This window comes from Sciurus carolinensis, chromosome 10 (assembly GCF_902686445.1).
Source record: "Sciurus carolinensis chromosome 10, mSciCar1.2, whole genome shotgun sequence".
Lineage (NCBI taxonomy): Eukaryota > Metazoa > Chordata > Mammalia > Rodentia > Sciuridae > Sciurus > Sciurus carolinensis.
The window spans coordinates 21,816,810-21,830,792 of NC_062222.1; the positions used below are offsets into that span (position 1 = coordinate 21,816,810).

The 13,983-nt window shown below is 41.2% G+C and overlaps 1 protein-coding gene across 6 annotated transcripts in view; it reads right to left on the reverse strand.

The window, feature by feature from the left end:
* Znf827 (zinc finger protein 827) overlaps positions 1-13,983 on the reverse strand; it is a 161,880-nt gene that overhangs the window by 94,076 nt on the left and 53,821 nt on the right. For all 6 annotated transcript variants that reach the window (XM_047566789.1, XM_047566788.1, XM_047566792.1 and 3 more), the window contains exon 5: positions 6,451-6,684. In XM_047566789.1, coding sequence (XP_047422745.1) covers positions 6,451-6,684 — 234 coding nt within the window. The remainder of the gene's footprint in view (positions 1-6,450; positions 6,685-13,983) is intronic.

Genomic DNA, 13,983 nt, shown 5'->3' on the forward strand with positions numbered 1-13,983 from the left:
GGAACCTTTAAGAGGCAGGACCTAGGGAGAGGCTTTCAGGTCAAAAGGAACTGTGGGACCCTGGGTTCTTCCTCTTCCTCCTGTTTGCTCCCTGGCCTTGGGGCGAACAGTTTTGCTCTGCCAAATGTTCCTGTCATGATGTGCTGCCGGGTCACAGGCCCAAAGCAATGGGGCCAAACCATCATGGACTGGAACCTCCAAAAATGTGAGCCAAAATAAACTTTTTTCTTTATAAGTTGATTATCTCAGATATTTGTCACAGTAATGGAAGGCTGACCAACACACATGGCCTAAAATATTTGTTAGATTATGTTTTTCCACGGGAGAACTACTAAATAGAACAATGAATAGTTTTTAACCCTAAGAAACAGTTTAGCTAAATTTATCCCAAAAAATTCTTTAGAAAAGTCTTCAGCACAGTCTTTGATTATGTTTGCAAAGGGGTAGAGGTGGAGCAGATTTTTCTCTGAAAGAATCCCACATCACATAGGAATAATCATGAAATGTAAGCAAAGAAAAAACATTGAACCAAGTAGTATTAGCTGAGGCTCACAACCAACACTATCTTGATTTATTAGGTACACATGCCCTTCCGAAAAAAGGTTCCCAGATACCATCATTTCATAATAAATTAAAGACTCTCCACTGAAGAGAGACAGTTCTTTTCCAAAAGGAAAAGTCCATTTAATACAGCTTTGTTCTCTGCCAACTTCAACTTAAAGTGTTCTTTTCTTTCTTAAAACATTCAGATGGATAAAACTTATTTCTCCAGTCATGTCCTCAGCACAATGGCTTCTAAAGCCTTCACTATCAGAATCACTTGTAGGGTTTATCAAAACACAGATTGTGGAGTCTCCATTCCCAGAGCTTCAGTTAGGTCCAGTAAGGCTTGAGAATGTGCATACCTCTACCAGACCCAATGACAGTTCCACCTGTCTGAATACACCCTAGCAGCGTGAACAGTGAGAGCTGGCTTGTCCACATCCTGACTGGGCAGGTTTACACCGAGACTCTACTGGAAAGGAAAGTAAAACAGTACCCAAAGGCCTGACAGAGTTATGCTCAGTATTGAAATAACAGCAATTACCACCACCTGATCCTAGAAGTTTGTGGTTTGTACATAAAATTGTGACATCTTCCAGTTTCATGTAACTTCCACTGCTGCTCACCCCAAGACCCATTTATGGGCATTCCTTCTCTCTCCTAGCAATACTACAAGGCTACCATGACTCAGTCATGTTTACTCAACATGTATCCTTGTATACAGGAGAAGGTTCCCCCAGTGGGTCCCCATCAGAGCCAAGGCAATCCGTTGGAATTTGGAATTGGGACTTAGAATTTCTGTTGGGCTGTTCTTTTGAGCAAGACGTAAACACAGAAGCTGCTGACAATGACTACCTTCCACATGTGGACTGGGTAAGAGTAAAAGGCCATTTGTATGCCCAGAGAGAAGTAGGGAGGAAGTAACGAGTGAGGACTTCCTGAGTTCCATTTGGTCTTCCAGTCTCTGGCCTCAGTGGAGGACCAAGGCTGCCCTTGGGATCCATAAGTCAGTCTCAACCCCACATCTTCTCTTAAATTCTTCTTTCTTGCCTAAACCACCTGTAAAGAATTTTTGATATTTATAACCAAAAGGGCCCTAATTAAAACTGTCCATAAGGTCAATTTTGGGGTGCCTCTCCTCCCCACATCAACTCACTTTGAAGGTTAAACTCACCTTAAAATTTTATCCTACTCAAGTTGACCTGCATATCAGACAGTTTTCCATTGTTACAACAAAATACCTGAAGCTGTGGGAACTTTATGAAGAAAAGAGGTTTAGATAGCTCACAATGTGGGAGGTTCAAGGTCATGGTGCCAGCACTGGCTTAGCTCTGGTGAGGACTTCAAGGCAAATGGCATCATGGCAGGAGTAGATGAGAGAGGAGGAAAAAAAGTCACAGGGTGAGGCAGGAAGCAAGAGAGAAACTAGGGAAGGGCCAAGTTTACTCTTCTATAACAACCTCTCTTGACAACTAACCAGCTTCCCATGAGAACTACATCACTCCCTTTCAAGGACATGCCTCCAATGACCTAAACACTTCCCACTTAAAGGTCCCACCACTTCTTAATGTCGCCCCACTGAAGACCAAGCTTTCCACACGAGTCTCTGCTGGACACACTCAAGCCATCTTCAAGCCATAGCAACTTAATACCTCATAGTGAAAGCTCTACCTTGTGTAGGTGATACCCTGAACTCCACATCGCTATATTTTTAAAACAAGGGCCTACTTGGACTCCTATCCAAGAGGCAATTATAATTCGCATTCCTTTCCTCTCTTCTAGAATTAGGCAGGGATAAATGAATACAAACTGGAAATGAATAAAAACTCATTTGGTGAGCACAGAAATAAGAACACCAATAAATTTGTTTTAAATTAAGGTCTAACGTGAACTTTTATTTATCATGTTAGAGAAATTTAGATGCTTAATTTTTCATTACTGTTTCTGATTAGCTGCAGGCTTTCTACCTCCTTATTTTTATGGAATTCTTACTTTTCAGTGGCATTTTTATCTGGTACATGTAGGCTGGCCCAACCATCCTGGTATGTTGTATATATGCATTCCCATGGAAACACAAGACTCCCCAAAGGGGCCATGTCCTTCTTTATCTCTTTCCTCTAGCTACCTGTTTAATGTACAACTAAGTGGACAAGAGGCTGTGTCCCTTTCAGCATTACATCACACCTGTGATCACACACATGACATAAGTTTGCAATGTGACCAGGTGTTGCAAAATCAGAATTTAAAGGTGCCTTGAATAGCTCACACTGTTTAGTGTTCTTTATCTTTGGTCTGAACTTTGGACTTTAAGATCTTGGCCTCCTCAAAGGAAGACTTCTGGGAATTATCTTTGGCAACCACATGCTGATGATTTTGGCTGCTTTGGGTCACATGACAACAGGTAGTCAGGGCGTCCAGTGGCTTCCTCGGGGTAGGTTGCTTTCTTTATGGTAATCGATTTACTAGGCCCAGCTGTCAGGCATTCAACTCCCAATTAACAACTGGAAGTAGAACTTGAACCACAGGAAGGAAGAAAACTCAGATTTTCCCAAACACATGGTTAATGAAAAATTTAGCCTCGTCTCCAGCTCATCTGTGTTTTTCCCATAGAACATAAAGGTCAATTTGGAAAACCACGTACCTACAGAGGTCTCTCCACATGGAAAGGTTTCCCATGACATTTGCCTGGGCCACGTGCCAAGCAGCCAGCCTTATGGAGTTAAAAGAAGTTCATTTAAAACTGGAAATGGAGCAGCCAAACTTGTTGACTAGTTTCCTTTTATTAATCGGATGGAGAGATGGAAAGGGTTTCAACTATCAGGCACAGCTTCAAATGGAACAGAGAAGAAAAATCCTTTTATTTCTCTTCTTAGCTATTCCTTGGGTCAAAAGTGAAGCACAGGCTGGGGTTGTGGCTCAGTGGTAGAGCGCTTGCCTGGCACATGTGAGGCACTGGGTTCGATCCTCAGCACCATACATAAATAAATAAATAAATAAATAAATAAATAAATGGTATTGTGTCCATCTATAACTAAAAAAAAAGGTGAAACATGGGAAAGTAGGTCCCCTGCATTATCCTTGCATCCTGGGTCTAATGCATGGGGCACGCTGTGGTTCTCCCTCAGCCAGTTTCCTTTAGGAACACAGTTACCTTCAGGCAATCATGTTCCAAAAATATTAAATGAACCACTCCAGAAATAAACAATTCATAAGTTTTAAGTAACTTCTATTATATATTGTTACAGTTACTGTATTTTATTAGTTATTGCTAATCTTTTATTGTGCCTAGTTTACAAATTAAGCTTTATCATTGGTATCTGTGTATGTAGAGAGAAAAAGCAGTGTTAGGGTTCAATCCGAGCTGCAGTTTCGGGTGTCCACTGGGGGTCCCGGAACATATCTCCCTGAGATAAGAAGGGAACACTGTGCTTTTCTGATCCAACTGTTCCTGAACAAAGCATTTCCCCCAGAATGATAGAAAAGAATGAACAAGGTGGGAGGCAACAGGGCTGTCATTCACAAGAAAGCCGACAACAGGCACTGAGGTCTCAGCCTAGGAGAACAGGGGCACTTGGACTGACTGACAGAGACTTTGGAAAATGAATGACTACCCCTGTCTATAGAGGGGCAGGGCTGATTGTGGAAAGGGGGCAGGGTCTGAAGACACTGACCAATCCTTTACTTGGATTTCTTGTGGGACATGAACAGTGAAATTGCTAAAATTACATCCTGAAGACAAAGAGCCTATGATTTTTTTCCTGACACCTTCCTTTTTGCAAGATTGATTGATTAATCAGTTATTAGTAACTTTAATATCCACTTTCAACCTAATAAAGGGTGAGTTCTCTTTACCTTGGGTCTTAGGAATGCAAAGACATTTGTTTTAAGCTGCATGCCCATATCTAGGACTGACTTTCTTAGTGGTTTACCTGACTAGGGACTGTCAGAGGGCTAAGTTCCAAGAATGAATCACTCAAATGGATCCCACTATCCTGTATTTCTTCTCAAATAATATAGCATCTATAAGATATGGACTGTGGTGCATCTTTGACCAATGTGTCTTGCATATAGAATGCTAGAGAAAAAATAGTTGTCAGTCTTCAAATGAGTTTTCATTTCCATATCATGAAGCAGGGGCAGATGTCCTTTAGAATGTGACGATGCCATCCATTCAACTATTACTAAACCCCATGATCAGTCAATGAAGGGCCACTGCTGCTCACATATATCATTCAATGTTCATGATGGCTGCACAACTACATTCTACTTGGGGAATCTCATAATTACCTGGGAAATTATTTCATATTTCAGTATGTCAAACTGTATCATCCATAAGGATTAAGATAAAATATTTTCCTAAAAGAACATTTTTTCTGAAATCTCATTTTTGCATATTATTTTTCGGGGCCACTCCAGTCTGCTCACAATGCCAGCTGCACAGCAGACTCTAAAATAAAAATATTATGTAGCAGAACCTTACCACTGGGAGAGGGAACAGGAGTCACTGTGGGGTCACTGTAAGGTGAAAGCTTGTACTATGGGAGAATCATAATCAGAGTTGTGTGACCTCTTTGAATTGATCAGAAGAAGCAGAAGGATTATTCTATGTCACTGAGATATTTTGACCCTGGGGAAGGGTTGAAATAGACCAAACTCTGTTGGCTTGAACATCATTGTTTAAAACTTCCAGGTTTGGGCAGTCTCAGATCTTGCTAGACCTCACATCTGTGTGGGAGGAGCAACATTATCATTGTAGAGTTTAGGAAAAGGAGGTTATTACAGGATGTCATGATTCTATCAGGCTTCATCTCTAAAGAATCATGTTCCCCTGGAGTTCCAGCGTGCTTTGAATTAACATCAAAGACAAGAATTCTTAACCCCACCAACTGGCAAATATAGGAATTTCAACTGTTCTGATGTAATGACTCTAAGTAAATCACTATTAATTTCTTACTTTCCAACCTACTAGTCAAGCAGAAATGCAGTCAGAATTGCTGATGAAATTACAGATCACAGAGAAAGCTCTCTAATGCATTTCTTGCTTTCATCCTCCAAGCACGGCAAGTTCCAAACTAAAAACAGCTTTGATTCATATTAGCATTTTAAATATAGCCTCTAAAAATTACCTTTAGGAGGCAGTGAGTTAAGGATGGGATATGACTTGACAAGGATTATTATTGATAGAGCTTTTCTTCCCGTGTCCTGAAAGTCACACCTTGGTATTTAAAAGACATAAAATATATTTTTACCTGTTGTAGAGGGGATGGGACAGATAGGATTCTGGTTGGCAAGAAATCCAAAATGTATGGGTTTCAAACTACAACCCCTTTTTCCTACACGTAGCAGGCTGAGATTACATTTAAATGCTAGTAAAGAATTATTCATTCATCTTAAGAACAGGCTAATTATTGTAATATTCCATTATGACATTCTCTGTCCATAAAATCTCCTATTGCTACTCTAATGGCAATTACTTCAAGTGCCATCTCAACTGTTTATGAAGTTAAGAAAAATACTTTCAATGATCCTTAAAGAATATAGTATAAATACACAAAAAATGCAAGGTCCTCTATTAGGAAAGAAGAGATACTTTGATCAATTAACAGAAGTGCTGTGAATGTCATTAGAACCCATTAAAAAATTATGGTCTCCATCATCTTGGAAACTAGCAGTGGTTTCCGACCATTTGCAGAAAAACGAGGCTGCTTTAATAAGATAGGTATAGAACTAATGGAAACAAACAAACTCATACGCACGACACAGGAATTCAAGCCGAGTCATCTGATCATTCCTGAATTCACCACAATAATGTGATACTGTCACCATCAGGTTAATTATAAACCATGCAGGAAGCAGTCCAGTCGGTGAAGGGACCAGAATGTGAATGTTTTAGAATAAATTGGGTACCTGAGAGTTTCATGAGCAGTTCAGACGCGGCTTTGACTGACATATCCCTCCTCAGCACATTCCCCTTTCCTTCCTGGGGCTTCAGTGTGTCCTCAGAGATGCTTGGGGCTGCCACTTCAGGTTCTGGGCTGAACACATAGCTGGATCGGGGCAAGGCGGTGCTTAGAGCTTCCTCGTCCTTGGGCTCCTCTTTCACTTTAAAGTTAAGATTCATGGGCTCCTTCTGATTTGCAGCTGTCAGAAAAAAAAAAAGAAAAGAAAAGAAAAAAAAGAGGGGGATTATATATGTGTATGTATATATGTATGTATGAAAGGCCTCTGCCCCACCGTGAGCTGCCACGTCACTTAATGAAGTATGGAATGCACAATCACCTTGTGCTAACAGCAAGAGGGACCACCACCTGACCAAAATAGGCCGGGCTCTGAGCTCAAAATTACAGATGCCCGCCTTATGCCTGGGCCTCTGGAAGATGTGGGCTTCAGAATCTTTTAAACCTATAGTATTTTAAGAAGTGCCATCTCTACCAAGTATTGAGGCATTTTTTCTTTGGTTTTCCTAAATATCTTTCTTTCCCGATGTGTTGTTGCCTCTCTGACCTATTAGCAATCGCCCCCGCCTAATCCTATTACGGAATAAAGCTTTCAGGCAATTATTCTGCCATCAAATATTGAATAAAAACATGAGTCAGAGGCAAGACCCAAAGCCAAAACTGGGGTTGGGGTGGTAAGGTGAGGACGCAGAATGTGCCAAAGAGAAAAGCTCAGACTAGAGATACACCACTCTTGTCTCACCATAAACAGACACTACCGACCCATCCGCAGTGGGGCATGTACTTGGCACTGTGCTTCTGGTCACTGTGGATAAATCCGTCTGCAGTCCGATTCCTCTCTGCATACCAAATGGGCTTTTGGTTTGGTCTTGCTCTTCTTTTTGGAATCATTTTAGATTTGCAGAGAAGCTGCGAAGATGGTTCGAGAGTGCCCATGTGGCCTGTGCCCAGCATTCCCTAACGCTGACATCTTACATGACCACCGTTCACATGTCAGAACTAAGCCCCCCCATTACGGTGATCTAAACTCCAGATTTTATTCAGATTTCACTGGGTTTTCCACCAATGTCCTGTTTCCATTTTCGGCATGGTTGGTTGGTGTGCAGCGTGTGGTCAGGCTCACTGGCTTGTTATGGGATAGTCTGAAGCTCAGCTATGTCGTGCCAGGCCTTCCCACTGGGTTACACACAGGAACAACCAGAGAGACGAGGACAGCTCCCTCTTCTACAGCTTTCTGCCATCACAGGCCCTAGCTCCCCACAAAGGACCATTTAGTAGGAACTGTGGGTTGCTTATATTGGTTGTGTTTGTCTTTTCAAAGAGAGGATCTTGTCCTAACACAGACTTGTTAGTAATACCTCTTAGAAGGATCCTCATACCCATTCCATTTTAATAAACCAAAAGATGAAAACAAATCTCCAAAGCAAGCACCTTTTCCCTGGCCAATACATAGCACACGATCCTTTTTTTTCCACCTTACACCCCTTCAGTATATTTGGAAACTGGACCCCAAAGGGCTAAAGTAACATCTGCAAGTTTGACTACCATAAAGATGCAGAACTGAGACCAGAACTTCAGTCCGCCAGCCGCCCACCCTGTGTCCCTCACCTGCCTCCACCACACGCCTCCACTACCTCTGGGCTGTACCAAAACTCAAAAGGAACTTGACTTTCAAGTCTTTGCTCAAATACCACCTGTTCAATGAGCTCTAACATGACCTTCCTGTCCAAAATTGCAGCCCCATCCTTACCTTGTGCCCAGTCTTTCTTATCCTGCAGTAATTATTTTATGCTCTATAATATGGAGCTGCTATGGACTGAATCGTGTTCCCCACTAAATTCACATATTGAGGCCCTAACCTTGCATGGGGAATATACTTTGAGGTAGGGCCTTCAGGGCGGTAATTAAGGTTGAATGAGGCTGTAAGGGTGGGGCCCTAATCCAATGTCACTAGTTCCCTAAGCAGAGAAAGACAGACACCAGCAATAAATATGCACAGTGGAAACACCTTGCGAGGACACGTGAGAAGGGGGCCATCCTCAAGCCAGGAAGAGAAGGCTCAGAAGAATCCAAACCTCCCAACAACTCCATCTTGGACTTCCAGCCTCCAAAACTGCGAGGAATAAATTTCTGTTGTTTATAAGACAATAGCCTGCAATATTTTGTTGTGGCATCCTTAGCAGAGAAAGCATATACTTTACCATTTTTTTCAATTTGTTGTTAACTATTTATAGTCTGTTCCCTCAAATCTAAGGCAGGCTTCATGAAGGTGACAATTGTTACTTTAATGCTGTCCATCAAGTGCCCAGAACAGTGCCTGGTACATCATAGGGGTGCAGTATGTACTTGTTGAATGAATAAAATGTGTCAGCTGCCAGGCAATGGCCTCTGACGGTGTTCCAGTATTACTCGTGGGAAACAAAAGCTAAGAACTCTAAAATATCCTACTGGAAGCCACTGGAAGTGCTTTCCCCAGATCTGATCATTACCTGGGCATCAGATCTTTGGGAGGAAGATAAAAGTTTTGCTACCTAGACTAGAGCACTTAGTGAGATGTCTCCCATCCAATTGCTTGAACTCTAGCATTTCTAAAGGGGGAGTCCAGAAAATTTCCAGGTAAGTGCTTCTAATCTAGCCCTTTGGAGACAATGCCATTGAAAGTTAAGCCAAAATGAACAATGGCAGTCTTCAGAGCAACCTTCAAATATATATTTCCAACCCCAACCAGGAGGGATGCTCCTAAAGACTTGGCTTACTTAGTATACTTCTTTCCTGTGTGCTTTTTAATCACTTCCCGGGGGCTTTGCTGATGGCACCCCTAAAGCTTGCTCTCTCCCTATACCTTTCTTCCAGAACCTTGGTAAGATCCTTTTCCACCAGCATCTTAGTCATGACCGAGTCATCAGTGTATATTTATTACTTCTGTGACTTCGATTCCTTGGGAAGGAATAATTTAAAGTGAATGGTTAACATTTTAAAAATGCTTCCATGCTATTATCTTTTATTTAAAAACATTTTCACCTTCCAAGATGAGGCTACGCCAGACAGAAAATACTGAGATGCTAGAAGCAAATCCCAGCTTGAGGAGAGGGTAAACATTAGGTGGATAATCTCTGAACATATAAATAGCTCCAGGAACATTGGACAGAATACATGCTACCTGTGACTTAAGGGAAAAAGACACTTAGTATCATGAGCAAGACCTGGATTTACCAGAACTTCAATAGGACACTTGAAAAAACAACAGGCCAGCTCCACGTGGCTGGCTTTCCAGTTTGCAGAGCACAACATATCTGGTTTTTATTCTGAGGACATCAAGAACAGCATAAAAGTATAAGGTGCTGAGAAAATGTAAATACAGTTAATGATATAACAGAAAAACATGTGGGAAACACTCTTTGCCCAAGTTTTAATTTCCCAAACATTTGGGTCTAAATAGGAGATGTAAAAATAGAAATATAAAGGCTAGCCTGTTTTCTTTCAGTTGCCAGAAATATTTACATTGAGAAGAGCGCATCAAGCTTATTTTTTTATAATTAATATGATTGAATAATTACCATCTTTTAAATTATTCTAGTTTTTAAAAAATTCTATATGGGTAGACAAAGGAGAAATTAAAGATGTTTTCAATTCCTTGTAGGAAATTGCTAAGAGAAAAGCAACAATTTATGAATCAGTGCGTGGTCTTTACTGCATTCCTACTACTAACAGAAAGATCTGTGCACATATGGATCACAGCTCACAAAGGGCTTTCACAGCACCTGCCTCGACTTCTGTTTATGTATCTTAAAGTTGCCAGACGCTCCACTTTTAATGCAGAGAGGAAGCCCCACTAATCAAGAGGCCCTGTCTCTCACTGTTTGTTCCAAACATTCTAGGAGCTGAGCCACTCTGATTATAAATTATGTAATCTGTAAGTTCATGTACTGGATGGAGCCGGGCTGTCATTTAGGGGAAACAGATCAGCTTCTATGAGGATTTATAAACGATTCAAGACAAAGACAAATGCAAGAAAGGATTGGGAAAGCCCCCAGAGAAAATGATTCCAATTCTAAAAGGTAGGTATAAATGAGTATAAAGAAGAACTCCCTTCTTACAGAAGGTGTGCTCGATCCACAGGGAGATCCCCTCTCCCCCAGAAAACTATATAACATCTAGAGAGACCATTTCACAGATGAGGAAACTAAGATCCCAAGAGCTTAACAGAGTGACAAATGAATCAGAGCTGGTACAAGGAGATCCCAGACTCCAGAGCTTCCAGGTGAAAATGCACCCCCCAAGCCCATTCCTTCCTCTCCAAGATGCCCCCAGACCTTTAAGAAGCATGCTCTCTGAAGCAGCCGGACCGTGGGATTTTGAAAATAAATGACATGAAGTGAACTAGGTGTCATTACTGAGAAAAGGAAGGTGGGGCAGGGTGTCACCTAGAGGGAAGGGACGTTTTGGGGTAGGAAGGAACCTTATGAAGTAAGAGAATGAAGAGAAGACAAGGAGTCTTCTACATGAACGCTTCTGTCCCATCCTCTTGGTCCCCTTTGGTGAAGGAAAATGATACCTTTCCTTGAGGCAAGAAGACAGAGCTCTTGTTCAGTTTATAGTCTGGCACTTTGGCGAATGCTGAACTACTCTGTGAAAAAGGAAGGCCACTGAGAATTATATTTACTACCTCACCCTAAACCAGAACCAGGTTCTTGGACCTGGATGGCATTGCAGAGCAATGACTTTCAAATACTGTTCCAAGGAAACCCAGGATAGGCTTCAGGAGTTCCAACAAATGTCCATCTCAAATTCATAGGTAGTGTATACCTAAAGTGTCAACTCCCTGGAGACAACTAGTGCGTTACCTCGTATGGATGAGTTACTTTGGTTTTGTGTAGTCCTTGTAATGCAGTTTCTCCTGCCATTGTGGGAGGGTTAGATTTCTAGTAATATGTTGTTAATAAGGAAGTGGTTGGCTTTCCACTGATCTTTTGAAAAAAATCCAGGCCTGTGCATGTGTGTCCAGGTAACATTGTACAGTTACAGTACTACTAGAGCCTATAAGCAGGGCTGAAGTCTGTTTTTCAACCTCTGCGCCACTGACGCTCTGGACTGGATAATTGTTTTGGAGAGGAACTGTCCTGCACATAGTAGGATGATTACCAGCATCCTTGGCCTCTACCCACTAGAGGCCAGCAGCTCCTGCCAGTTGTGAAAACATAAAATGTCTGCAGACATTACCAACTGACCCTCAGGCATACCTGCCTTAAATTAAGTGCCACGGTAGGTCCAAGAGTAAGTGTTCCATTGTAGCTAACAGACAACAGAGGTAGACACATTTTACGAGGACATGCAGAGAGAGCTGGATCTGTCTTTTACTGAGCACATGACATGGGCCAGGAAATACTGTATCTTAAGCGTCTATGTGGATTAACTATCTGACTGCACAAAGAGCTTTTGAGGTAGGTCCCTATTCTGCAGACAAGGCATCTAAGACCTAACGCCATTAAATATATTTTCCAAATAGCAGTTAACTGGGTAGTAATCACATAGTTGATACAGAATTTTGAATGGCTGTACTGCATATCATAAGTTTTGGATGTTTTGTCTGCCATTTGTTGTGAGGAATGAGGGCAGTTGCTAAATGTCGTCAACTCTGAAGCAGAAGCTTTATATTATTATACTCTTCTGAAGCAGAAGCTTTATATTAATACACTCTTTTGAGTATCTGAGTAAATCTAACTAAAGAGACCTTGAGATTACAAGTTGCCTTGTTAGAATTCTGTTCCCATTTGCCACAACTTCCCTGCATTGGAGCAGGGAATCTTGAATCTGCAATTAGCAAGATAAATTTAGAAATATACTAGATGATAACATTACTATAACGACCATACTCCATAACACCAGAATAACATTTTTTTTTAAATTTGGGGGTTTTAAAATACATAAATATAATAAATGTCAATTTAAAAAACAAAGTTACATTGACAAATACATCTTCCAGTATGTGTTTTACATATTGGGATTCAGTTAAGATCTTGTTTGAAAAAAAAAATGGATTTGATGTGTAAAAACCAAAATGAAAACCATTACTCTTCTCTATTTCCCTTATTTTACATTAATAAAACACAGGTTCAGAGGATGAGACGACCTTTTTAAAAATCACACAGTCATGAATGACAAAACCAGAATGAGAGCTTAGCTCTCCAGACCATAACCTGGTACTATTAGATCTATCCATATGTTTATATATGTATATCTTGCCCCGTTAAGTGGCACGGAAATATACATGAGCAGGATGGTGACCTGGGCTTTGTTTTGCTTTTGTTTGTTTGTTGACAATTTGATGTGCTTTGAGTGAGAAAAATAAATTGTCTTCTAAAACACAAGAGGCTATGATTTAATTAAATAATAATTAAATACTGAATACTACCTTTAAATGTTAAGCATACCATGTGAAAATGGAATGTTTACAATATTTGCTAAATATTTTTAAATCTTGCTGTTTAATTTGCCTTAATCATTCTATAATTAGCACTTAGTGATATTTTAACCATCTCATATTTCTCATTAATCCCCACCTGGGTTAATCTCTGGTCACATTTCAGGATCTGTGCACCCAAACCAAGACTGCAAAGGTCTCCTACGATAGTTAGGATGATGGACACAGAACCACATGGGGAGGGGAGAGCCCACCTATGGAGAAGGGTCAAGGTTAGTAACAACAGTGAAGGGTGCTTCAAGAACTTTAAAAGGAATAAATAAGTTCTTTCTCTACAAACTAAACTACTAAACCCCACACATAATGAGCAAAAGTAGCCATCTGCAGTAATCCGCTTAACAGACAGGATATCTCCCTTGTCAACAGCAGGAAAGACAAGTCCTGGAAAACCCATCAAGTCTTGAGTAAATGTGAAAGAAAGCTGTCTTTTAAATGCACACTATTAACACATTCAAAAATGAAATGGGTGAACAGCAACAGAGTGACCTGCACAGACTAGAAGAAATGAAACTTAAAGACTGGACAACAGTGTTCCAGCACCTTCCAGAGAACCTGGTGACCACCTACCCCAAACGACATCTCCTTGAGACTGTTACGCTTGTCATTTTGATCTCTGCCTCACAGATCAGTGTGTAAGTGATTTTTGTCATTGTGGATCTGGCAGAGAGGCTGAAGTGTGGTTTGCTGTGGACTATGAAATGGTCACAGGGACTCCCTCCCTCTGCAGGAGGCTCACCCCTCTGCAGGGTAACTTTGCAGCTCTTCCTAAGAGGAGGAGGATATCAACAGTGCTCCGTGGATCAAATGACCAGAACCCTGGAGTAACATGGGAGAAGGCAGAAGAAGGGAAGTGGGGTGGGCTCGACACCCCAGCAAAGCTGAAGACTGTCAACTTTTTCTCCAGAGCATTGGAGAACTGTTACTCAGTGGAAGGCAGGCAGTCAGGCAGGGGCATCCCCAGATGAAGGAGGTATTAGAAGGAGAGTCCACTGGAAATTCTTT